The sequence below is a fragment of the Colobus angolensis genome, unplaced genomic scaffold (assembly GCF_000951035.1).
Source record: "Colobus angolensis palliatus isolate OR3802 unplaced genomic scaffold, Cang.pa_1.0 Scaffold42, whole genome shotgun sequence".
Taxonomy (NCBI): Eukaryota; Metazoa; Chordata; class Mammalia; order Primates; family Cercopithecidae; genus Colobus; species Colobus angolensis.
In genome coordinates, this window is record NW_012117599.1 from 5,079,041 (window position 1) to 5,104,827 (window position 25,787).

General features: G+C 44.0%; 1 protein-coding gene across 1 annotated transcript in view; it reads left to right on the top strand.

Moving 5' to 3' along the window:
- Positions 1–25,787, top strand: part of NPAS2 (neuronal PAS domain protein 2) — a 178,845-nt gene that overhangs the window by 92,482 nt on the left and 60,576 nt on the right. The window contains exons 3-4 of the mRNA XM_011956581.1: positions 14,218–14,366; positions 21,597–21,688. Of these exons, the coding sequence (XP_011811971.1) occupies positions 14,218–14,366; positions 21,597–21,688 (241 nt within the window). The remainder of the gene's footprint in view (positions 1–14,217; positions 14,367–21,596; positions 21,689–25,787) is intronic.

Sequence of the window (25,787 nt, forward strand, 5' to 3'; positions counted from 1 at the left end):
ATTTGAAAAATTCTGAAATTTTTTTTTTTTTTTTTTTTTTTTTTGAGACAGAGTCTAGCTCTGTCGCCCAGGCTGTAGTGCAGTGCAGTGGCACAATGTCGGCTCACTGCAACCTCCACCTCCTGGGTTTAAGCCATCCTCCTGCCTCAGCCTTCCGAGTAGCTGGGATTACATGAATGCACCACCACGCCTGGCTAATTTTTGTATTTTCAGTACAGATGGGGTTTCACCATGTTGGCCAGGCTGGTCTCAAACTCCTGGCCTCAAGTGATCCACCAGCCTTGGCCTCCCAGAGTGCTGGGATTACAGGCGTGAGCCACAGCACCTGGCTTCCATTCTGTTTTAATAGGAATGTTCACAGATGCTCTTTGTTAATGTGGATGACCAGCTCTAATGTATTCTTTAGAAAAGTTCACCTTTTATGGACAGCACTGTCTTCACTGAGCATCACATGCTGCAGTTGCCTCTTAAAACTGTGAGCATGGCCGGGCGCGGTGGCTCAAGCCTGTAATCCCAGCACTTTGGGAGGCCGAGACGGGCGGATCACGAGGTCAGGAGATCGAGACCATCCTGGCTAACACTGTGAAACCCCACCCCATCTCTACTAAAAAATACAAAAAAAACTAGCCGGGCGAGGTGGCAGGCGCCTGTAGTCCCAGCTACTCGGGAGGCTGAGGCAGGAGAATGGCGTAAACCCGGGAGGCGGAGCTTGCAGTGAGCTGAGATCCGGCCATTGCACTCCAGCCCGGGCGACAGAGCGAGACTCCGTCTCAAAAAAAAAAAAAAAAAAAAAAAAAAAAAAACTGTGAGCACCTATCTGGTATATTTCAGTTCTACCAGAAATTTGTGTTCCTTCTACAACCTCAGTCTTAGGCACTGTGGAGACTACAAAAGAAGAACAAGGTCTAGTCCTGATATGCCTTCTAGAAAGGGTCAGTTTGCTCAGTTTATAAAACTTGGATTTGGGAATCTAGCGCTGCACCCTTTTCAGTTCCTGTCCCATCCTATATTGCAGAGCTAGTGATCCCAGGTAAGATATGCCAGAATTCCCCATCTAGAAGGAACTTGGATATCAGTGAGTCTTTGGTTTAGGCATGAACTATTCTGGGTTTCTGTTGCTATGTAACAAACCACCCCAAAGTGTGAGGGATTAAAGCAATGGCATTCATTTTGCTCATGGATCTTTAGGGTAGGGCTTGGCAGGGAGTGCCTGTTTTGTTCCAGGTGGTATCAGCCAGAGTAGCTCAAAGATGGTGGGTAGAACCCTCTGAAGATATGCTCACTCCCACACCTTTGGTTGATGTTGGCTTTCAACCAGCACGTCCACTGGAAGTAGCTTTCTCTATGGAGCTATGGCTTCCTCACAACACGTGGTTGCATTCAAGGGCGAGTGTCATGGGGAAGCTCCATCTCCTCTTAGTCCCTGGCTTTGGAAGTCAAACATTGTCACTGCTGCTGCTATCTATTCCTTAGGAGCCAACAGCCAAAGCCAGCCTATATTCAAGGGAAGGAGAATTAGAACCCATCTTTTGATGAGAGAGCTTCCAAGAATTTAAAATGCTGTGTGTCAGAATCACCATATCAATGTCCTCTCTTTTTTTTTTTTTTTTTTTTTGAGACAGAGTCTAGCTCTGTCGCCCAGGCTGTAGTGCAGTGCAGTGGCACAATGTCGGCTCACTGCAACCTCCGCCTCCTGGGTTTAAGCCATTCTCCTGCCTCAGCCTCCCGAGTAGCTGGGATTACATGAATGCACCACCACGCCTGGCTAATTTTTGTATTTTTAGTAGAGACGGGGTTTCACCATGATAGCTAGGATGGTCTCGATCTCCTGACCTTGTGATCCGCCCGTCTCGGCCTCCCAAAGTGCTGGGATTACAGGCTTGAGCCACCGCGCCCGGCCAATGTCCTCTCTTTTTTAAGAGGAAACTGAGGTCTGTGGGGTTGGGAGTGCCTTGCTTACTCTCTCCTGGCGTAGATGGAGAATGAGGATGAGAACTCACATCTTCTGAAGCCTGTCTAATGCTCATCTCAGCCAAGCCAAATCATCTGGATTCTCCTGTTCCCTCGACCACTCTTCATCTCCCGGTCGGAACTGGGAACATGAAAATAGGATGTCTCATAGAATGCCTTTAGCTCCTCACCATAGAGACCCTCCAAGGACAAGAAGTCACTCTTCAGAGAACTGCACATCTGTTTGCATAGCTACTACTATACCTCTTATTCAAATACCAGCTCTTTTTGGCAGCAAGGGAGCCTACTGGTGCTTCCTTCAGCAGTTCTGAACATGACATTTATGAACTTTCACTCCATTTGGTCAACTCTCTTTGATTCAGAGAGCATCTTCTCTATTCCCCCATCAGGATGTCCTATTTACTCAGTTAACAGAGCTAGACTTAGTGGAGCCAGTTTAAAAGATGGCACCCTTGGGAAGAGGCACCAGGAGAAGCATCCTAGTAGCAGGGAAGCCTGATAGATGTTACGGATAGTTTCCCAATGGATGCCAGAGATACATAAGCTGAAGATATTGCCAGCCAGAGCAGTCCACACTTGAAATGGATTAAAAGGAAGAGCCTGCTAGGAATGGTAGTTTTTTCCCCCTCTTTTCTCTTTTTACTGCTTTTTATCCTCATTCCTGATCCAGCTCAAAGATGAGGAATTCCAATTCAATGGTTTTTAATTTTTTCCTAAGGGAAACATAGGACTTTTGGTGACGTATAAAATGCACCTGGACCACTATGCATGTTCTTCTGAATTGAAGGAAGAGAGAGGGCCAAGGACACAGACTTGGGGGTGCACGTTGACATTCACCTGCATGCTCAAACTATTCTTGGCACAGGGCCTCTCCCAGCAGGATGGGAAATGAGCATCTTCCTTGCTCCTCTGTGCCACAGGCCCCTCAGAAGGACCTGATCCCCATCCCAGCTACAGCCATGCCTCTTGGGCAGTTGGGTGTGAAGTGCAGTCTTGCACACTTAGTGTGCACACTTGTCATCTCTTCACCAAGAAGGAGGGGAGAGAAGCGTTGAGGATGGTGTATATAATATGCATCTGTCTTATGAAATCCTCTCAGAGAAGGGCCTCCAAGGTTCCACCTGTGGGAGAAACCCGAGAGGTGTGGGTGTGGGTGTGGATGTGGGTGTGGGTGTGGGTGTGGGTGTGGCGCTTTGCCTTGGAACCATGGCCCTCTCCTGCCTTGCACTATGTGGTGACTCTCCTTCCTTCGGCCCTCCTGAAATACCATAGACACAGTCCCTTTGTAAGAGTGTGGGGCTGCTGTGCTAGGACTCACTTGGATGCTGAGCTGCAAGTACAACCCTCCTCTGGAATTCAAGAGTTCTAGAGAGCTACGCCAGAGGCGCACATCTACTCTCAGAGGGTAGGGAAGCATAGGACAGTAGTTTTATTGGGTTAGTAAAACTCCATGTTGATGTGCAATGGCGGATTCCTTTTGATGCTTTTTTAATGTCAGCTCATTCCAGAGCGATACACTAATACCAAGGGAAGAAGGGCCTGCCCAGTTCATCTGTCATTCTCTTTGTTCTGCAAGAACTACCCAGAAATATGTTTCTTCAGGAGTCTCTTATAATTACTGTCCAGCTCACCCCATATGCTTTTCTGCAAAAGGATCTTATTAACAGCCCCTGCCACCAGGCTTTTATATTCTGTGTTCCCACCCTTTGATTCCTATGGGTCTTTTGCAAACTCTTTTACTATATGAAAAGATATATGAGAGTTTTGGATCTTGGTGAGATGGAGTTAGCCTACTCCGTCCTGTCCATTACAATGAATGCAGCTGTAAAGCCTGAGCAGAATTCATGAAAGAGCTATTTGAGGACCCTGAAGAGTAAATAGTAGGATGCAGATTGGGGAAGTACTACCAAACCAGCAGCGAGTTCACCATTTTTTCCCCTGTAATATCTCCTAGCATAGACTCAATGCCCCACACCCAGAAGTGGGCCTCTGCTGACAGAGAGAGGACCAGGAGCTCTAGTACTGGCTTAAGGAGCAGGAACAAGGTCTCCCAATGCTCAGATTGTGCAAGGTTAAATCTGTCCTTTTTTGTTTTTTTCTCTGTTTCCTTGCATCCTGGAAGCAATCCTCCCACAGCAGCGCAGCAGAAGCAGCAATGACAATCAGAAGCCACATGAAACCTTTTATGCGGAGGGCGGGGAACCTCTCCCAGACAGAGCAGCTACACTTCCAAGAGGGTGGGATGAAACCCTGCTGCTTTCTTCCCCCTTGCTGTCTATCTTCCTACTGCTTGGCCCCAGATGAAAGCGCAGAGGTAGGTAGTATGAGGCAGGGCAGGATAAATAGAGCCAGCTTTCTGGCCAATGGAACGGAAAGGGAGCCTCGGAACCAGAAGGTACTGGGCAGATTTCAGAGAGGGAGGTGCTCAGAAAAGTGACTCTATAAAGCTGGTTGTGAGTTTCTGCGCTGACCCCTGAGCTGAATCTGCATGGATCTGATCTTGAGCAGCATACCGTAGACCCTCAGGTCTGAACTTCAGAATAGACCACCACCCAGGGTCTAAGACTGGCCATGTGGAACATATTTTAGTAGCACTGTGAATTTCTCATCAGAAACCAGGGAAGCCTTCTGATAGGGGTACAATATTTTTTAAATGTTGAAAGAAAAGAGCTGTTAACCCAGGATTCTACATGCAGTGAAAATATCCTTCAGGAATGAAGGTAAAATGAAGATATTCTCCAGTGAATGAAAACTTCCTGTCCAGAGACCTGCTCTGAGAGAGTTACTAAAGGTTTTTTCAGCAGAAAAGAAATGACACTAAATAGAAACTTGGAATAGGAAGAATAAAGGAAGAATAACAGAAATGGTAAATATTTGACAAAAACAGCATAATCTGATAGGGTATTCAGTGTATGTATAGACAGCACATAAGACAATTGCTGCATAAAAAAGGGGGGAAGGTAGAGGGGGCTGTATAGAGAAAAGTTTCTAGATTCCATTTGGAATGATAAAATATTCTACGTGGACTTTGAAAAGACAAGTTTATATATTACAATCCCTAAAATTATTACTAAAAGTCATACAAAGAAATATAGAGGGCAAAGAAATAGATAAATTAAAATGGAATACTAAAAAATGTTTAAATAATCCAAAAGAAATCAGGAAAGGGGAAATAACCCAAACAAAGAATGAACAAACAGAAAACATATTAAAACAGAAGATATAAATCCAAGCATATCAGTGATTACATTAAATGCAAATTGTCTAAATATGCCAACTAAAAAACAGATTTTGTTGCAATGATTTTTTTTTCAATAACCTAAATATATGCTGTCCGCAAGACAGTCAACTCAAATATGATGATATAGATAGACGGTAAAAGTAAAACTATGGAAAATGATATACCACACAACCACTAATTAAAGAAAGCTAGAATGGTTCTATTACTATTAAATGAAATAGATTTCAGAGCAATGAAATTTACTAGGAATAAAGAGTGACATTACATAATGATAAAGGATCAATTCACCAAGAACAGATAACAATTCTAATATGTATACACCTAAAAACAAAGCTTCAAAGTACATGAAGCACAAGAAGTTAGATGAGTCTTTAATATGCTCCTCTTAGGAATAGAACTAGTAGAGTAAACTTCAGCAAGGATATAGAATAATTGAAAAATACCATCAGCCAACAGAATCTGATTAGTATTTGAACAACATTCCACTCAACAATAGCAGAATACACATATTTTCAAGTACATATTGAACATCTACCAAGGTAGACCAAACCCTGCTTCATAAAACAAATGTAAATAAATTCATATGAAAAAGTAGAAACAGAAAGATAGCAGGAAAAATATCTCCACATCTTGGAAGTTAAACAACGAACTTTGTAGTAATCCATGGGTCAAAGAGAAAGTCTCAACGATATTAGAAAATATTTTAGTTGAATAGAAATGAACATATAACATTTCAAAATTAGTGGGTTGCCGTTAAAGCAATGCTTAGAGGGAAACTTGCAACATTAAATGCTCATATTAGAAAAAAAGGAAAGGTCTCAAATCAACAAGTAACCTTCTACCCCAAGAAACTAGAAACAGAAAAGCAAAATAAACTCACAGCAAGAAAGATGGAAATTAGATATAAACACAGGAAGTAATAAAATTAAAAACAGAAAAACAATACAGAAAAATCAACTAAACTAAAAGGTGGCTTTTTAAAAGATTGGCCAGGCACAGTGGCTCATGCCTGTAATCCCAGCAGTTTGGGAGGCCGAGGTGGGGGGATCACTTGAGGTCAGGAGTTCAAGACCAGCCTGACCACCATGCTGAAACCCCGTCTCTACTAAAAATACAAAAATTAGTCAGGTGTGGTGGCAGGTGCCTGTAATTCCAACTACTTGGTAGGCTGAGGCAGGAGAATCACTTGAACCTGGGAGGTGGAGGTTGCAATGAGCCGAGATCATGCCATTGCACTTCATCCTGGGTGACAAGAGCAAAACTCCATCTAAAAAAAAAATAAAAATAATATAAAGTCAATAAAATGGATAAGTCTGTCTAGGGACTGAAAAAGGCACGATTTATTAGTAGCAGGAATAAGAAGGGGTATCATTAGATATTCTGAGAAATTCAAAGGGTCATAAGGAAATACTATGAACAATTAGATCCACATAAAATCCAACCACTTAGATGAGATGGGCCAATTACTTAAAAACCACAACTACCAAACTCACAAAAGATGAAAGAGAAAACCTAAAGTCCTATAACTAAGAAATTGAATTTGTATTTGAAAACCTGAACAGGAAATCTCCAGACTCAGATGATTTCACTGGTGAATTCTGCCAAACATTAAAAGAAGAAATGTCACCAGTTCTGTTCACACTCTTCCAGAAAGTTGAAGATGAGGAAGTACTTTCCAATTTATTTTATGATACCAGCATTACCCAAAGACAGTATGAGAAAGGAAATCTACAGAACAGCATTTTTCATAAGTATAGATACAAAATTTCTCAACAAAACATTAGCAAACTATATCCAACTATATATACATATATTTTTAAAATTACGATCAAGTAGAGCTTATCTAGGAAATGCAAGGCTGTTCAGAATTCAAAAATCAATGTAATCCACTATGTTATGAAGTTATAAAAGAAAAACCACATGATTATATCAATTGATGCGGAAAAAGACTTTGGCAAAATGCAACATCTATTCATGAAATAAAAATCAATACTTAAAATAGATTATAAATCTAAATGTAAAATACATAAAACTATAAAATCATAAGAAACAAAAATAGACAGTCTTTGTAGTCTATAAAGTTAGACAAAGAGTTCCTAGACCTAACACCAAAAGTACAACTCATAAGAGAAAAAATTGTTAACCTGGACCTCATCAAAATTAAAAACTCACTCTGTAAGTTACTATTAAGAGAATGAAAAGGCAAGCAATAGTCGGGTAGAAAATACTGACAAATCACATATCTGACAAAAGACTTGTGTCCAGAAAATACAAGCAACTCTCAAATCTCAATAGTAAGGAAGTAGACAACCCAATTTTAAAATGGGCAAAAGATATAAACAGATGCTTCCTCAAAGAGGGTCTACAGATGTCAAAAAAAGTGAAAAGATGTCCACTGCCATTAGCCATTAGAGACATGCAAATTAAGCCACTAATAATGTACCACCTCAACTTTCTTAGATTAACTAAAATATAAAGTACTGATAGTATTAATTCCCTTTAAGGTTGTAGAACACTGGATCATTCGTTGCTGGTAGAGAGGTAGAATGGCATGGCCACTCTGGAAGACAGTTTGGTAGTTTCTTATAAACATATAGTTTCCATATGACCCAGATGTTCTAGTCCTGGGTTCTTTACTTCAGAAAAATACAAACACATTCACTGAAAAACCTGTACACCAATGGGCATAGCAGCTCTATTCATAATTACCCGAACTGGAAACAATGCAAATTTCTTCAATGGGTGAATGCATGAACTGGCTGTGGAGCACCCACACAGTAGAAGACTACTCACCAACGAGAAGGCACACGGTATTGACAGACACAAATTGGATAAATCTCAAAGGCATTATGCTGGGTAGAAGCAGCCAGGCTCAGAAGGTTACATGCTCTAGGATTATACTTTTATGACATTCTCGAAAAGAGAGCATAGGGATGGAGAACAGAGGAGAGCTGGCCAGGGTTTTCGGGGAGTGGAGGGCATGAGAGAGTTTTGTAGAGAGCTGTCTCGTGTCTTGATGGTGATGACTGTTCCACACATTTATACATGTGCTAAAACGCATAGAACCGTGCCCCTGAAGAAAAAGGCTCACTGTGTGTTAATTTTAAGGAAAAACAAAAAACAAATGTTTTAAAGCATCCAGCGTCAGCGTCACTTTTTCGAGGCTAATGAAGTTTGACTGAACCTCACTTGGCTCTTTCCCTGCATCCCCCGCTGCGGTCGCCAGGGAGCAGCGGTGCAGTGCTGGGCTTTGGGGTGGAGGAGCTTCCTGGACCCTTCCTGTCTCTACTCACTTCCCATTAAGTTGGGTTCCTCATCCTTTTCTGAGGACTCATATCATTTCCTTTCCCTGTGCCCACTCATCCAAAAGCTCAGACCAGGATTGCTTGGTCTGCCATTCATGGCTGTGCCATCAGCCTCCCCCTGCCTCCCCACCCTATCCTTTCCTTCTCCAATTGAGCCCGACTCTGCTGCCAGACTTGACCACCCGGCTTTCCCCTGGGCTGTCCTCTCCACTCCTGACCATGCACCCCTCGAAGCCATCTCATATGCTTGCCTCTGGGGACTCTGTGGCTGGGCTCCCTCCTTGGTGAACACCCTTGACGATTTGTTGGAACTTCTCACCGGGCAGTAGTGTATTGCACCCACTGTACCAGCTTCTGAGGAGTGAGTTCAATCTCTTCCTCTAGACACTGAGCTGCTTTTAGCTGAGGGCCAAGACCTCTTCACTGGTGCCTCCTCCATATTGCTTGATGGAGCGCCTTGTGCACAGAAGGTGCAAATCAGAGAAGATAGAACAAAGGATATTTTTCCTGTCTCTCATTGCCCTGGTCCAGAGAACCCTCAAGTCAGAAGTGGAAGAGGCCCTGTCAAAGGGGGAGGGCGTGGGGAGATGTTAGTCAAAGGGTAGAAAGCTTCAGTTAGACAGGAGGAATCAGATTTTGAGATCTATTGCACAGCAGGGTGACTATAGTTGATAACAACGTACAGTGTTGTATATTTCAAAATTGCAAGGAGAGTAAATGTCAGATGTCTCACCACAAATAAGTGAAGTGACAGATATGGTAATTAGCTTCAATCATTCCATGTTGTGTATATATATATCTAAACATTGCATTGTACCCCATAAACATGTACTATTATTATGGGTCCTGGAAGGTAACCTGTCCCCCACTTCCCTAGAGATCTGTCTGTATTGCATTTAGTAAATAGATGTTTGAGTTCCACCCATGAGTGCCTTTCTGCCTCAGTCCCCTACCATGTGTATCCAGATAGGCTAGTTGTGCCGTGTGGCATACAATCCCCAAATCTCATTAAAGCCGATGTGCTCATCACACAGCTGCTGGGCCCTTGCTGTAAAGTGTCCTCACCCAAGGACCCAGGCTGAGAGAGGCTTCACCTCCCATTGCCAAGGGAGGTGAATGGAAAAAGGAATGAGGCAGATTTTGCACTGACTCTTCATGCTTCTCTTTGGGAACCGACACATGGCACTTATGCCTACATGTTCTTGGCCAAGCGAAGGGGCAGGGAAGCACAATCCTACTGTGTCTAGAAGACAAACTGGAAATATTTGGTGAACAGAAATCCGAACACCACAGGTGACCATCACAGTGGGAAAGGCCGCTCCTCCTAGGAGCGGAAGTGAGGGTCACAGTCTTCCCTTGATTTCTTGCAGTATCCTCCCCAAGAGGGAACGCAAACACCAGCCTCCTGTTAGTGTGTGGCACTGTTTCTCTGCACGGTGTGCTTAGCTTTTGTGCTATAAACTCAAGCAGCCAGAATTAGTCACTCTCAGTTCTGTGTTCCCAGAACACTGGGTCCATCGGTCCATAACAGATCATGCCACGGTGATTTGGAGGGAGCTGTAGGAAGTGGCAGGAGGGTGCACAGCCTCACAGCGTGGGCCCTGGGCAGCCTGTACCACCACTTCCCAGACCTGTGATGTTGGTAAGTTACACAGCTGCTCAGTACCGCGCTCCTTCCCCTTGGAATGGAAATGCAATGGTACCTGCCTTAAAGGGTTGCCATGAGGATTGAAGGAATGAATGGATGTAAAGCTCTTAACATGGTGCCCGTTACATACATAGTAAGTGCCCAGCAAATGTTACCTGTGTAACCTGACCCAAACTCCCAAGATGCCTGATGATGGATGCTTCAGAACAAATAACCTAAGGCCCTGCATTCAAAAATCAATCTCCATGTATATTTAAAACACACACATACCTTCCCTTCCTCCCTCCCTTGGTCTCTCTCTCTCGCTCCTATTTTTTCTCTCTCTCTCTTATTCTCTCTCTCTCATCTTTTACTATTTCTCTCTCTCTCTTAATAAGAAGATAACAAACAACCCAATTGGAAAATAGGCAGAAGGTTTGAACAAACGCTTCACAAAATAAGATACATAAATGGCCATTAAGCATGTAAAAAGATGTCCAACATCACTCGTCACCAGAAAAATGCAAATCCAAGCCATAACATTTCAATGGCTAAAGTTAAAAAAAAAAAAAAGAAAAAAAAAAAACCGCTCATAACACCAAGTGTTGACAGGGATTGCAGCAACCGGGACTTTCATACATTGCTGGTAGAAAAGCAAAGACAGTGTAGCCAGCTTTGTGCAGCCCTGTCTTATCAGGTTAAACATACGCTTACCAGATGACCCAGCAATTCCATGCCTCTGTATTCACCCAAGAGAAATGAATGCCTCTATCTATACAAAGATCTGTACCTGAGTATTCAGAATGGTGTTATTCTTATTACCCCCAAACTGGAAATGAACCAGATGTGTGGCATATTCATACACAGGAATACTAGTCAGCAGGAAAAAGGAATGGGATGTTAATATGTGTAGCAATACGATGCATCTCAAAAATGTCATGCTAAATCAAAGTAAAAGACTGTATACTGTGATTCCACGGCTGTTAAATTCTACAGGTGAAACTGCCCGCAGATCAGTGGTTGCCTGTGGCTGTGGCTGGGGGTGGGCGGGTCAGTCACAAAGACACAGGAGAAACCTCTTTAGGAAGAGGGAACTGTTATCTTGATTTTGGTGGTAGTTACCCAATTAATACACCAAACTATGCACTTGAAATGGATGAATTTTATTGAATTTAAAAAATGCCTTAAAACCCCAAAGCCTGGCCAGGCATGGTGCCTCATGCCTGTAATCCCAGCACATTTGGAGGCCGAGGCTGGTGGATCACCTGAGGTCAGGAGTTTGAGACCAGCCTGGTCAACATGGTGAAACCTCATCTCTCCTAAAAAGTACAAAAATTAGCCGGGTATGGTGGCTCGTGCCTGTAATCCCAGCTACTCGGGGGGTTGAGGCAGGAGAATCGCTTGAACTGGGAGGCGCAGGTTGTAGTGAGCTGAGATCGCAGCACTACACTCCAGCCTGGGCGACAAGAGTGAGACTCTCTCTCAAAAACAAAAAACCAAAGCCTGGTTGTTGGGGTGTGTTTCCAAACCTTCGTCCCAGTGTCTGTGTGTGGTGGTCTCGGGGCCTGCCGAGAGGACCCTCTTTTTGGGAATAAGGTCATTCCAGGCTCATTTTCTTTCTCTTGCCTGGGAGCAGCGGAACCAGCTGACAGCGACCAGTTTCCAGTGGGCACCACAGTGAGTCCCAGCCGGAGGTGGATGGAAACAAGCTTGCGTCTCTGTCACTAACGATGGGAGCCTTCGTCAGAGTTGCTGCCAGGCCGTGTTGGTCGTCATTACACCCGTTGAAGAAGAGAACAGAGCAGTAATGAGCTGGGTGTTATCGGCTCACAAATAATTTATAATGGGCAAACTAGGACAGGAACAGAGATTTTTTTGGCTAAGGAGGTTGCATGTCACTCTTTCAAATCTAGGCCAAAAAATTATTTATAATGCATAGACACTCACTCGGAAAGTTAAAGGGTTCCTTTCTTCTCTCCCATGTGTTTGAACATGGTCTTTTAGCCTGGACTAGCAACAAGACGCCGCAACATCTTGCCGCCACGCCTGCAGTTAGTGTGTGATGTGAGAGAGCGCCGGTAAAGAGAGTGGCTCGGCGAGGGACAGGGCCTTTGTAGAAGTCCCTTAATCCAGAATCCAAGAACAGACAGGGAGGAGGGGAGAGGCAGGAGAAGACCCCTAGGTAAAGGGTGGTGACCGCGCACATTAGCTGAGCTTTGAAGAATTGCCCACATGTTATCAGGACACAGCCTAAACTGAGATAGGACAGGTAAAAGATGGGTCGTGAACATGTGTGTTGAAATAAAGGCAGGTTGTGTGCAATTAGGCAGGGGCAAACTGAGTAGTTAGGGTCCTCGTGGTGTCTAGGGAAAGGGTTTTGGAAATACGTTCCTTTATGTCCAAGGGCTGTCCGGGGAAGCAGAGTCTTTATTGATACTGTTACCTATAGATACTTATACCTGCTCCAAGGGAGGTGGATCCGAATCCAGCAGCACACTCTGTCCTGACCGCACATTGGCCAGGAGCCTCCTGGTGAAGGATTTGCTCCCCTGGGAACCATGATCCTGGGCCCCAGGTGCCTGGAAAAGCAGCAGTGTTTTATGGGCCCGGCCTCTGGGGTGCCTGTTCTCTCTCTTGACAGCGGATTTCTGGAACAAGTCTGTCTTCAGTGAATTGGGGAGGAGTGAGCCAGCTTTCTCAGCCCTGCATCACCTTCAAATACATGGATTGTTGATGAAGGGCCTGTGGCATGTCATTGAAGATGGAGGCCCCTCAAGTAGCGCTGCTTCTGGACTTCTCAGGAGGGCTTTCTGCATCACGTGTTCCTTGTTGGTTGTTAATTAGAGCATCCCTGAGAGCCACGACTCCCTACTCAAGTTCCTGAGGATCTCAGGGTCCTCAGAGGTGCTTGGGTGGCTTGGGGGAGGCCCCTCCCCTCAAAACGCAGCAGCTTCACTTTGATCTCTCCTAGAGGTTTGCAGCACAGGGTGTCGCTTATTTAAAATAGACTATTTTTTGGAGCATTTTTAGGATTACAGACCAATTGAGTGAAAGACACAGAGATTTCCCATATCCCTCTGGGCCCTCCCTAGACACACTCAGCCTCCCCCATTATCAGCGTCCCCCGCCGGAGTGATGCATTAGTTATAGCTGATAAGCTTACACTGACACATTGTCACCACCCAGAGTTAACATCAAGGTGCACTCTTGTGTTGTACAGTCTCCAAGTCTAGACAAATGTGTAATGACACATATCCACCAGTACGGTGTCATACAGAGTGGATTCACTGCCCTAAAAATCCTCTCTTCCTCCCTCTCTAACCCCTAGCAACCACTGAGCTTTATGCTGTCTCTGTAGTTTTGCATTTTCCAGAATGTCATATACTTGCTATCATACAGTGTGTAGCTTTTTCAGACCGGCTTCTCCAACTTAGTAATATGCATTTAACTTTCCTCCATGTCATTTTAAAAAGGGTTCATCTCCTCTTAGCAGCTTGACAGCCATGTGCAGTACCTGTCCTCTGTCCGCCCTGGGTCTGCACAGCCCTGGCTGTTGTGGGCAGGGTGCGTCTTGCCTCCCTGAACAGGGCGATGAGCTCTTTGGAGCAGGGGCCAGGACATAGGTGCTGGTGGCACACGGGACACCTGGCCACCCCTTGGGCCCCGGAATCGGGCTGGGTGTTCTGGATTGAAGGGGACACGGTTTGAGTCTTAGGAAAGGTTCTCTGAGCACAGCCGTCTCAGTCAGCACTGTGTCCTTTGCTCTCTGAAAGCGAAAGCTCTGTGAAGTCCGAGTGAGCAGCATCCGTCCTCAGAGGTAATCTGTGTAAGATTTTGCGGCTGAGTCAGAACTCACTGATTATTAATGCCGTCTGTCTTTGTGGCCAAGAGTCTAGCAAAACATTTTCTATCCTCCTGCCTCGGCAATGTGGCCAGTGTGACCTTCCTGAAAGAGTGTTTTGATAAGATAGATGATCACAATAGAATGTGCTCTAATAGAAAGTGCCTCTGTTTCATCGCAAAGCCTTTGTGACATGGATTGTTCCAGTAACCTGCTCGTTTTGTGTTTACAGAGCTTCTCGAAACAAGTCTGAGAAGAAGCGTCGGGACCAGTTCAATGTTCTCATCAAAGAGCTCAGTTCCATGCTGCCTGGTAACACGCGGAAAATGGACAAAACCACCGTGTTGGAAAAGGTCATCGGATTTTTGCAGAAACACAATGGTAAAGGTCACCCTTCTCTCTGTTTTTCTTCTTCGCTGCCCTGTCCGTGTGGTGATGACTTCACCAATCTGGGCTGCCTGGTTGGTTTTGTCTCCCCAGCCAGGCCCAGCCTTACCAGTTGAGGGCTTCCCATTTCAAAGGCACTCCACCCCCTATCAGCCCATCTCTGGCCAGGTGGGGAGAGGGCACACACCTCCCAGTTGCATTATAAGCCAGACAAGAGAATCCAAAACAACCTCACAGGCAGCACCCAGCCGAAGCAGTGTGGCATTCACAGTGACAACATCTTGGTCAAAAATCCCTGGCGTAAGTGTCTTTTATTCAATGCTGAACAGATGCAGTGGCTGAGTACTGCCTTCCTGTGGGATCAGACTGCGTGGGTCGTTTCATCCCTCTCTGCCACTGCCCTCGAACTCTTTGGTCTTTGGAGCTACATCGTGAAAAAATACAGTGAAAAGAATGTATTTTCTTAATGTCACATTCATTGTGTTTTTATTGAGGTATAATTTCCATCCCATAAAATTCACCATTTTAAAGTGTAGAGTGCAGGCGTCTTTAGCATATTCACAAGGTGATGTAGCCATCACCACTATCTAATTTCATCACGCCGAAAAAGAAACCCTGTATCCATTAGCGATCATTTCCCGTTCTTCCCCCTCCCTCCAGATCCTGCCAACCACTAATCTATTTTCTATCTCTATCAGTTCCCCTATTCTAGGCATTTTATACAAATAGAATCATACGGTATGTGGTCTTTTGTATCTGGCTTCTTTCACTTAGCATCTGTGTTTTAGCACGCGAGAGTACTTCATTCCATTTTATGGACCAACAGTATCCCGTTGTATGGATATATTAATACCATATTTTGATTAACCATTCATCAGTTGATGGATATTTGGGTTGTTTACAATTTTTGGAAATTATGAATGATGCTGCTGTGAACATTCATGTACAAATCTGTAAGTTGATATATATTTTCACTTCTCTTGTTTGTATTCCTAGGAGGGGAATTGCTGCATTAAATGGTAGTGTTTAACTGTTTGAGGAACTGCCAAACCGTTTTCCAAGGTGGCTTATACCAATTCACATTCCCAGCAGCAGTGTGTGAGGGTTCCAATTTCTCCACATCCTTGCCAACACTTGTTACTGTCTTGTTTTATTATAACTATTATTAATACCATCTCCCTAGTGGGTATGAAGTGATATCTTATATGACTTTGATTTGAATTTCCCAATGACTAATGATGTTTTCCTTTTCATGATCTTTTCATGTGTTTATTGGCCATTTGTGTATCTTCTTTGGAGAAATGTCCAAATCCATGGCCTGTTTTTAAATCATTGATTTTTCTTTTTATGCTTGAGTGGTAAGAGTTCTCCATATATTCTGGATACTAGACCCTTATCTGGTATAGAATTTGAAAGTATCTTGCCCCATTCTGTGGATTGTCTTTTTACTTTTCAAGTGATACTCTTTGACACACGAAGGTTTTAAATTTTAATTGTTAATGTCCAATTTATTTTTTTCTTTTAATTGCTTGTGCTTGAGGCATCCTATCTAAGAAACCATTGCCTAATCTAAGGCAATAAGGATTTATATCTATGTTTTCTTCCAAGAGGTTTATAATTTTAAACTAGGTTAAGCATAGATATTTGATCCATTTTGTGTTTGTTTTTGTGGATGTCGTAAGGTAGGCTGTGAAAATTCATCCTTTTGCATGTGGATTTCCAGTTATCCTGGCACTCCATTCTTTTTCTAACTTTGTAGTACTTTATAAAAGTAACACATACAGAGACTATACATATCATAACTATACAGTTGAATTAATTATCACAGAGCAGACACAGCCAGGGAACCAATGACTCAGGTCAAGAAATAGAAGCCCCTTCCTGTCTTCCTCTGCTTTCCCAAAAGAAGGAACCTCTCTGCTGACTTCTAACCCCATCATAGGTTGGTTTTGCCTGTTGGGGCCTTATTCAGATGGAACCATGAGTTATGCACATGATGTTTAGAGATTCCTCCCATTCTTCCAGTGCTGTTGCTGGTTCCTTTCATTAGTGTATAATATTCCATCACATGATTGCCTGCATATGCCACTTGACCCCATCCTTGAGCTCACGTCTTTCTCAAATCTTTTTCTCTCCCTTTTCCTCTCCTTCAAACCCTTTTACCTGTTAGTGTGATCGCACCTACCCTGCCAGTCACCCAGGATGTTACAGAAAGTCACAGAATAGTGGAGAGGGCTCTGAACCTATTAGCAAGCAGGAAGAGCAGAATTCTTTTCTCTTTAATCATGACACCAAACATAATAAGTCAGAAATGTCAGACTTAGTGAGGAAATAATTACAGTTCTTTCAGGCAGGCAGCGATGTGTCTCTTCCACGGAACATTTTCCTAGACAAGATGATTTCATAAAAGAGGGTGCGGCTGGGACATCAGAAAGTTTCATTATACTTCTTGTTCTTTTATTATTTCTTTGATGATCATATATACCTATTAAAAATGTGACAGTAATGATATGTCCTCATATTATTTTTTTTCCAAAGCTGCCCAGGAGAGAGTAAAGAACATGTTAATTGCTTTTGTTAAAAGTCAGGGAAGACCAATCAAGCAGGATTGGAATGAAGTGTTCCAGCAGTATTTGACCGCCCTGATAATTTAATCAAAATGGTTATATTTCCTAAATAATGATTTAGCCAAGTGAAATAGCAGGTTGGTTTGAGTGCCAAGATATTTTGTGCAAATTACTCAAACTAGGTCAGTGCCACTGAGAAGCAGGAGAGCTGTTAAATAGGACAGCTGGGATCAAGTTCACCAGCCTGACATTTATGCCGGGCTCTGTCCACTGTGGAATTACAGAGTTGTCAAATCTGAGTCCTGGAAAGGATCAGTCGGCAGAAATGTGGCCTCCAAACACCGGGAGAGCCTGCTTCAGCTCGCCTTTTTCATAAGACGAAGGTCTAGTCCTCACAACCCGCTTAAACACAACCAGGATCATGCCAGGATCTCACCCGTCTCTGATTTCGTGTTCAAAAGAAAGCAGAAAATTCATGGTACATTTTTTTGAGGAAGTAGAGTTGTTAGAGCAAAACTTGGATTAAAGCAAAAAAGCAGAGCAATCACTTCACTTGCAGTCCAAATGGACGTGAACTCTGCAGACATCTGCAACAGAATAGAGAATACTGACCGTAAGCATCTAGGCAGGGCTTGCTGTGAGCTGCGCAGTATTCTAAGAGCTCTACATACAGGAACTCCTCTACATAGAGCTCCTCTTCATGGCAGCGCTTTTTTTTTTTGGAGACAGAGTCTTGGTCTGTCACCCAGGCTGGAGTGCAGTGGTGCAATTTTGGCTCACCGCAACCTCCGCCTCCCAGGTTCAAGCAATTCTCCTGCCTTAGCTTCCCAGGTAGCTGGGATTACAGACACGTGCCACCACATCTGGCTAATTTTTTGTATTTTTAGTGGAGATGGGGTTTTGCCACTTTGGCCAGACTGGTCTCGAATTCCTAGCCTCAAGTGATCTGCCCGCCTCGGCCTCCCGAAGTGCTGGGATCACAGGCGTGAGCCACCGCACCCGGCCCGTGGCAACACTTCGAGTTAGTTCCATCGCACAGATGAGGCACACAAGGTCAAGTCACTCATCCAACTCAGACAGCCAGGAAAACGTGGAATCTAAAGCCAGCAGCCTGTCTCCAGAGCCCAGCTTTTTAGCACTACACTCTATGGCTCATCCACAAGAGGCGATCTACAGGGCTTCTTGTGGCTCTTTATACCACAGCTGCACTACAGCTGTTCCTGAGTGTGTCCATTTAGACTACTGGTTCTCAACCTTGTGTGCATATTTGAATCACCTGAAGAGCTTTTGAAAAATACATATTACCAGGTAACCCCCCATAGACCAGTATGTCACGATCTCTAGGGGTGGGACCACACTGGGATACCAGCATGCAAGAGAAGATTGTTCAATTTTCAGGAGTTTTGCCAAAGTTAGTAGCTTGAAATCAGCCATGGGAGGCATATTTACACCACAGAAAGGGGCAAACACTGCATATCAGGGCTGTTTGTTGTAGAGGGTGGAGAGCCTTTCACCAGCAGGTGGTCAGGTAAGGCCCAGGCATCAGCATTTGTAAAGCTCCCCAGGTGATTCCGGCGTGTAGTGAGGGTTAAGAACTATGAATTTCAACATGCTTCCTGCCTTCATGCTAAAGACAGACCACATGATAAGTAAGGACAGATGATTAGGTCCAAGTAGTTGCTATAATTATTTAGCTCTTTCCCCAATAATCTTTCAACATTGTTGTTTTCTCAGCTTGGGAAATAAATTTTAATCCTGGACTGTACAAGTAATACAAATCAAAATGAGAATGTGATCATGATGCTTTGTAGCAAAATGTTGTAACAGTAGCTATTGTAAGAGAGACATCCCGAAAGTCTGTAAATAGCAGGACATATTGGACATCCTTATCTACGTCCATCTAAATGTTCTACAGGGTCAGGCTGGCCTACACATCATCCTCTTCCTGACCTAATGAAATTTTCTCCTAATATGAAATCCCATTCCTCATTCACACCTCTTTAATGTGTCTGTCTGCATGGATGGAAGATGAGGTGGGGAGAGCTGTAGAGCAAGGAGAAATTTCCCTGTTGAACAGGGTAATATTTACCCAGGACAGCTGTGGAATTTCTGCCCCATTTTCCAGGATTTTATTTGACCACATACATCTCAAACATACACTGCTTATTATTCAGATATACCAGGAGCAGTCGGGAGTTGAGCACTCTAGGAAATGGCTAAAGGTGATACTGGAGTAGAATTCTGGGAGTTGGCTCTTAATCACAATGTTTTCCTACAAAAGTGGCTCTCAGGTGGTTTTGGTGCCCTGGAAATGTGGAAACCACTTTGACCATTACACTGAATTTTATTTCCCAGTGTAACATTTTTTCCTCGATTTGAGACATCGTATCTAACATATTTTTTTTAATATGCTATGAACTGAACCTTCACTTCCAAGGAGTCTAATTCAATTGTTGAAATACAAAGTGAATGAGATGGCTGCTTTCAGTGTTATTATGCTAGCGTTGACAAAATACCCAGTCATACAGAATGATCTAAAAATTACTTAGGTTAAAGAAGTGGGTCTTTCATTTTCCTTCACCATTATGTTGAATGGATCTCGATCTAAATTAAATTTGGGCTGCCATAAAGACTCCTCTGCTAGACAGTTAATCTACAGTTTGATCCTAGTGGTCAAAAGAGTCTTACAGATGAGTGTGCATATTGGGGAGAAGAGGAAAGGCATTTGTGAGGTTAATATTGTAGCACATCTTCAGTCCCTCTCTTTTCTAAGTGGCCAAACAGTGGCAACCATTTGTTTGAAGAGGTGGGAGTTGCACCCTCTCTTCCTCGCCTCGGCCAGCACCACAGAACGGATTCTGGCCAAGATGTGCATGTAGCACCTGCCTCTGCTTCCCATGCTGCATTCCACCATGTGCATATGACACCTGCCACTGGGTGTGTCCCCACGGTGCGGCCCTTCCTCCAGGGGCCCTCTCAGTGTCGTTGGCTGCCTGACCACCAGCACAGCTTCCTCTCCTGGGTTTCTTCCAGGGTTCAATGACCAAAGGCTCACTGCGGCTCTCTTGTGCCCCTTTAAAATCACAAAGACAAAAATCCAACGTTGTATAACAGTAGCAGCAACTTGTTCTTTCTGACATCTTGAAGGAAGGAACCTTCCTGGTGGAGCCGAGCACTGCTGGGAACATTGGATTTCGGAACAAGTTGGGGTTTACAGGGTCACATGCACAACTCAGCTCTTTTTTTTTTTTTTTTTTTGAGACGGAGTCTGGCCCTGTCGCCCAGGCTGGAGTACAGTGGCATGATTTCGGCTCACTGCAAGCTCTGCCTCCCAGGTTCCCGCCAGTCTCCTGCCTCAGCCTCCCGAGGAGCTGGGACTACAGGCGTCCGCCACCACGCGTGGCTAATTTTTTGTGTGTTTTTAGTAGAGACGGGGTTTCACCATGTTAGCCAGGATGGTCTCGATCTCCTGACCTCGTGATTCGCCTGTCTCGGCCTCCCAAAGTGCTGGGATTACAGGCGTGAGCCACTGCGCCCGGCCAGAACTCAGTTCTTTACATCCTTTGTTCATGAGTAGCTGCTGCATTCATTCAGATTCATTCATTCAAATGGCAGAATGCATTCCTCATGCTCCATGTAAGAGAGATTATCAAAAACACAGCCACAAAGGAAAGAGCCTTGAAATCTTTCTCCTGGCTTAAAGTTGATGGATTATCTGCCTGGACCATTTGCATTTTCCAGGAAGTTGTTAAACAGGTTAGTTTTATTCTCTGAGATATGAGTCTTATGTTCTTTAGCACCGAGGAAATAGTCTCTGAAGAAACCTATTACTACATGAAATGGAGCAAAATGTTGGTTTAAGATGGAGGATAAACAGAAGGAAAAACAAACATAATTGATATTGCATTTGAGCTACCTGTAATTATCTTATCAGAAATAATTTAATAATAGAACAAAACATTCTTTAAAAGTGCAGAAGAGCTAAAATATTTAAGGAACCCCTTATAGGCCGATGACTATTTGAATTTATAAATGCGCATAATGTCTTCAGTACAAGGCAGTTGCATGAAATGGATAAACTGTAGATTAACCCCAAAAAGTTTTGAGAAGAGTACATTCTGTGTATGGGTATAGCACGCTGTATTTCAGTAATGGAAATGCAGAAAAATATGGTACATTCTGTATAACACAGTGGGTTATTTTCCACATGCCTAAGATGTATCTGGAATTTTTAAAATCCCAGGTCTGTGAAGTGTTTTGCTTCACCTGGACCATGAAGAAGCCACTTAGGAAGGTGTCACACCATCCCAGTGTTTGTTCCTGTTGCCTTCGTAGGTGGCAACTACCTAATTCCAACTGCTGGCGATGGAGTTCGTCATGTAGACATTCAGGGCCGTGGTACCACCTGCAAGCGCAGGCACCCCAGCCATAGGGAAGGTGGGGGATGATCCTCCCTAAAGCCTCATTAAGGGAGGTGAGAACATTCAAAGCTCCCAGTCCTTGGAAATCAGGGTAACATATTTCCTTATGCTGGCTTCTTAAATTAAACTACACAGAAGTTTACACAAAATTCCACAGAAGTAACATGTGCTTCATCTGTTAATTCCAATTTCTAGGTGCCATTGACTATAAAGGCTTATTTGTGTCTCTTTTTTAGAAGTCTCAGCGCAAACGGAAATCTGTGACATTCAGCAAGACTGGAAGCCTTCATTCCTCAGTAATGAAGAGTTCACCCAGCTGATGTTGGAGGTAAAATGCACTTTCAAAATCGCTTAAACAGTTGCCAGTGAAAATGTAGCTACTTGTTGCAGATAAGCCCCTGCGCCCAAAGGAAACTACCCTTCTTGATCCAGGGAAGGCTTGGCTTTGAAACAGATACCCTCCCCGAGGCTCTCTGCCTGCTGTTGCCTGTGGGCCATGTCAACAAGAATCCCAAAATTGAATGTGGTCACATGCTTTCAACGCAGTCACCACAGGATGAGCCCCTTGATGGTATCACAGCCAGAGGACACCTTGCTGGGGAGCCAGGAAGGGTGGGTTCGAGGTAGGTAGAGAGAGGAGAAGGACAGCAGGAAGATGAATCAGCTGGCACTGTCATTTGACTCAGAGAGTCTTCTCTTTAGACTGCTATGATTATACATTTTCTCTTAGTAGAAACACGTTTTGAAATTAAAAGTTGTCTTTTAAAGATATGCTTTGAACTTGAACTCGTATTCATCCACATGGCGTACAGATGTTAGCCACAGGGACCCCGTGCCTCCCCGTCTGGCTCACGCCCTTTCTGTGCTGAGTGAGATGCTCATGTTCCTCCCTCTGGGTCAGAGGCCCCATACTCATCTATAGGGCTATATTTGTGAAAACCTGGCTGATCTCAACATCATATCTTTGATTATGGGTGAAACTCCTCAGTACAGATGAGCATAAGCCTCTACAGAAACAACTGCCAAGATGCTGTGGCTTCTCACCTGGGGATACGTTTCGGAGTGTATGGATATGGCAGTGGGGCAGAAAAAGCTCCAGGCATGGCGTATCCAGGCCTGCCACCAAGAAGAGGTGAACTGGGACAGATGAGCTCAGCAAAGGGAAGTTAGACACTGGCTGTGACCAGTGGTTCCTGGCAGGGTGTTTGGAGAGTGGCTTCTGGGGATAAATCTTTCTCTCTCATATCTTATGTGCCTATATAAGACTGATGTAAACTTCAATTTACATAGATTAACTTGCAGAAAACAGAAAGTACTGGAGTAAGAAAATGCCAGAATGAAGATGTCCAAATATTATGAAATGTAAACGCATTAATGAACATTTGCATAAGATGAAAGATACTTAAATCTACATGTGAACTATATTTAAAGAAAATACAGAACTTTCTGCAGAAGCAATGCATTTTTAAGTATGTTAAATTTAAAGCAGCTTGTGAAATGTTGAATTAATGTATCATTATGCTAATTTACATAAATCGATTTATCTTTTAATTCTTATGGAAAAGTAGTTAAAACACATAACCCTATAGCAGCAGCCTTTTTTTAAGAGCCTATAGCACAACCTTTTTTTTTTTTCCCAGTGAGTTTCAAACTATCAAAAGTATTTGAGGAAATAGGGCTTTTGTAAAGTTAAAAATGAATAAATTTCGGGGCTAGAAGACAGGACTGAGATTCAGGAGACTGGAATTTCTAGACAAGGAAGATTGATATTTGTATAGTCTTTATGCACTTTCCCTTGCTCCCGGTGTAGACTCCTAGAAGCCGATGGAAAGGAAATCATGCTAGATGAAGGAATTGGATCTGAAATTAAGCTGCACAACCAGCAGGCCTTCTGGGTGAATGGCAGCTGTGAGTGGTCTGGGAAGTCCACCAACTGGTACTGCTGACCCTGACTGTGTCAGGCTTCTCTTCCAACCTGTTGCTCTTCAGTAGACACAGACCTAGTGCTGAGTGACTGGAGCCTTCTAGCATCTCCTTCCTGATGGCCTGAGCCCCAGCTGTGGTTGGGGGAGATGGAGAGCCTTCAAGATGATGTCATCATTGTCCAGTGCAACCTTCCCATAGCATGGGTCTCTCTCCAGCTGCACCTCCCTCTTTTTTTCAGAGCCATTTCAGAGACTGTGAAGAATCCAGGTGCCATGTCTTAGTGGCCAGGATGTTCCCTTTTTAAAATGAGGACAGAGCCTAGGAGAGAACCCATCATGTCTTTAGGGAACTGCTAATGCCCTCCAGATGTGACTCCCGTCTTCTTCCATCTTCTCTCATAGAGGCACAGAACCAGACTCCAGGGGGACTCACATAGCTGTGAAGTTTGAAAAAACAAAATTGACCTGGCTGCAGACCAGCTGAGCTGGTAAAGTATCAGCTGGCAAAGACTGTGGCTACCAGCATTGGAACAATTTCACTGAAGAGGAGACAAAGTGCCTGTGGCCCGGGGAATAGGGAGCTTGTGGAAATTTCTGAATTTTAATCAGAAAAGCAATCTCTTCTCTTAGCCCAGAGGTTGTCCCAGAGAACACAAGAAGTGTTCCAACTGATTCAGGAATTAGCAGAAAGGGAAGGTTTCCTTTCCCTCTAGTGTGTGGCGGGTATAAAATTCTGAGCCATTATGGCTCCTTTGGAAACACCGCAGTCAAAATCACCCTTCCATGGAGAGGGGCACAGCACTTTGCAGTCTCTTGCTGTTGAATCCCTTTCAGATGCTACTGATGGGACTTCCAGAACCATAGCAAGCTTTCTCAAAGCAGTGACTCAGTGCAGCTCTCATAGAGTTGATGGAAATGCCAGTGAGCTGATGAAAGTTATCCTCCGTCTATAAATACCTTCAGCTTTTTAACACTCGCTTGCTTTAGACATTCAGGAGGGACATGGGCTCACTGTGCAAGACCATTTGCGCTGCCCTGGCTTTACCCAGCTTTCCAATCTGCTTTTTCCAGAAAAGTCTCACTGATGTCATCAACAGTACCCTTAGCCCTTAAAAAAATTCACCTCCTAGAGGGCTGCCAAGATGACTTTAAAACATTTTTAGAAAAATACTTGGGAAGGAAAAGTTACTGGGATGTACTTCTTCATTTACCATAACTCACAAATCTAACCCAGCATTTCTCAATCTTGCCCTATGGTGATTTTGGACCTGGTAGTTCTTCGTCGTGGGGGCTGTCCTGCGTATTACAGGATGTTTGGCAGCACTAGATGCCAACACCGCCCACTCCAGTGGTGACAACCAAAAATGCCTCCAGACATTACCAAAATTACCCCCAGTTGAGAACCACTGATGTCATCCAAGAGGATGAGGTCCATTTAAGAAACGTACTTGAATCTGTTCTTCAGTCTAAATCCTGCCAGCTGTCAGTGTAAAATAATGAGTCTAGTGTTAACTTTACTGGTGAAAAGAACTCTTTCCCACTTCGGCATATGCTACAAAGGTACCCTTCACACACTACTCCTGGCCTCTTCCGGGTTCCTGCTGCCATGCACTTAACCACACCCTCCTCACGTGAAAGAATGAATGCCCTTTCGTCCACACAGATTCTCAGACATCATGTGACCATCTAGTTGAGTGCATGCAACATGCTTCCAGAGCTTTCTAAGCACATATTTCACTTTTTTTCCTAAGTGGAAAAATTTCCAGATTCGGGAAGGGTGGTCTTTCAAAGAAAAAGTCAGTGAATCGACAGTGACAGGTTTCCAGTGAAGGTCTCCCTGGGCCTAGTATTCCCTTAAAGACTTGCTTTCTGGAGAGGTAGGCTTCATTTCTAGTCTCCTCCCCTTCACTGGAACTCCTCCCCTTCACCTAGACAGCCAGGTGCCATTATGATCCTTTTCTCTGCTGAATTATGTCGTCTTTGTTTTAGAAATCAACTTTCAGATATATCTTATGAAAGCATTACAAGCACCCACACCAAAATAAATCCCAATAAATAATCTAAAACCAGCAAAAGTGGCCGGGTGCAGTGGCTCACACCTGTCATCCCAGCACTTTGGGAGGCTGAGGCAGGCGGATCTCTTGAGGACAGGAGTTCAAGACCAGCCTGGCCAACATGGTGAAACCCTCTCTCTACTAAAAATACAAAAATTAGCTGGGCATGGTGGCGTGTGCCTGTAATACCAGCTACTTGGGAGGCTGAGGCAGGAGAAGCGCTTGAACCTGGGAAGCGGAGGTTGCAGTGAGCCAAGATCGCCCCACTGCACTCCAGCCTGGGCGACAGTGAGACTCCATCTCAAAAAAAAAAAAAACATGGGCAAAAGTGTCTGCTTTATGAGAAAGCATTGCCCCCCTTCAACCTGTTATATCACAAGCACCCAGGATAGTGTACCCAGCATAGAGCAGGCACTCAGTAGAGACTTTCAAATGCATGAATTTTTCA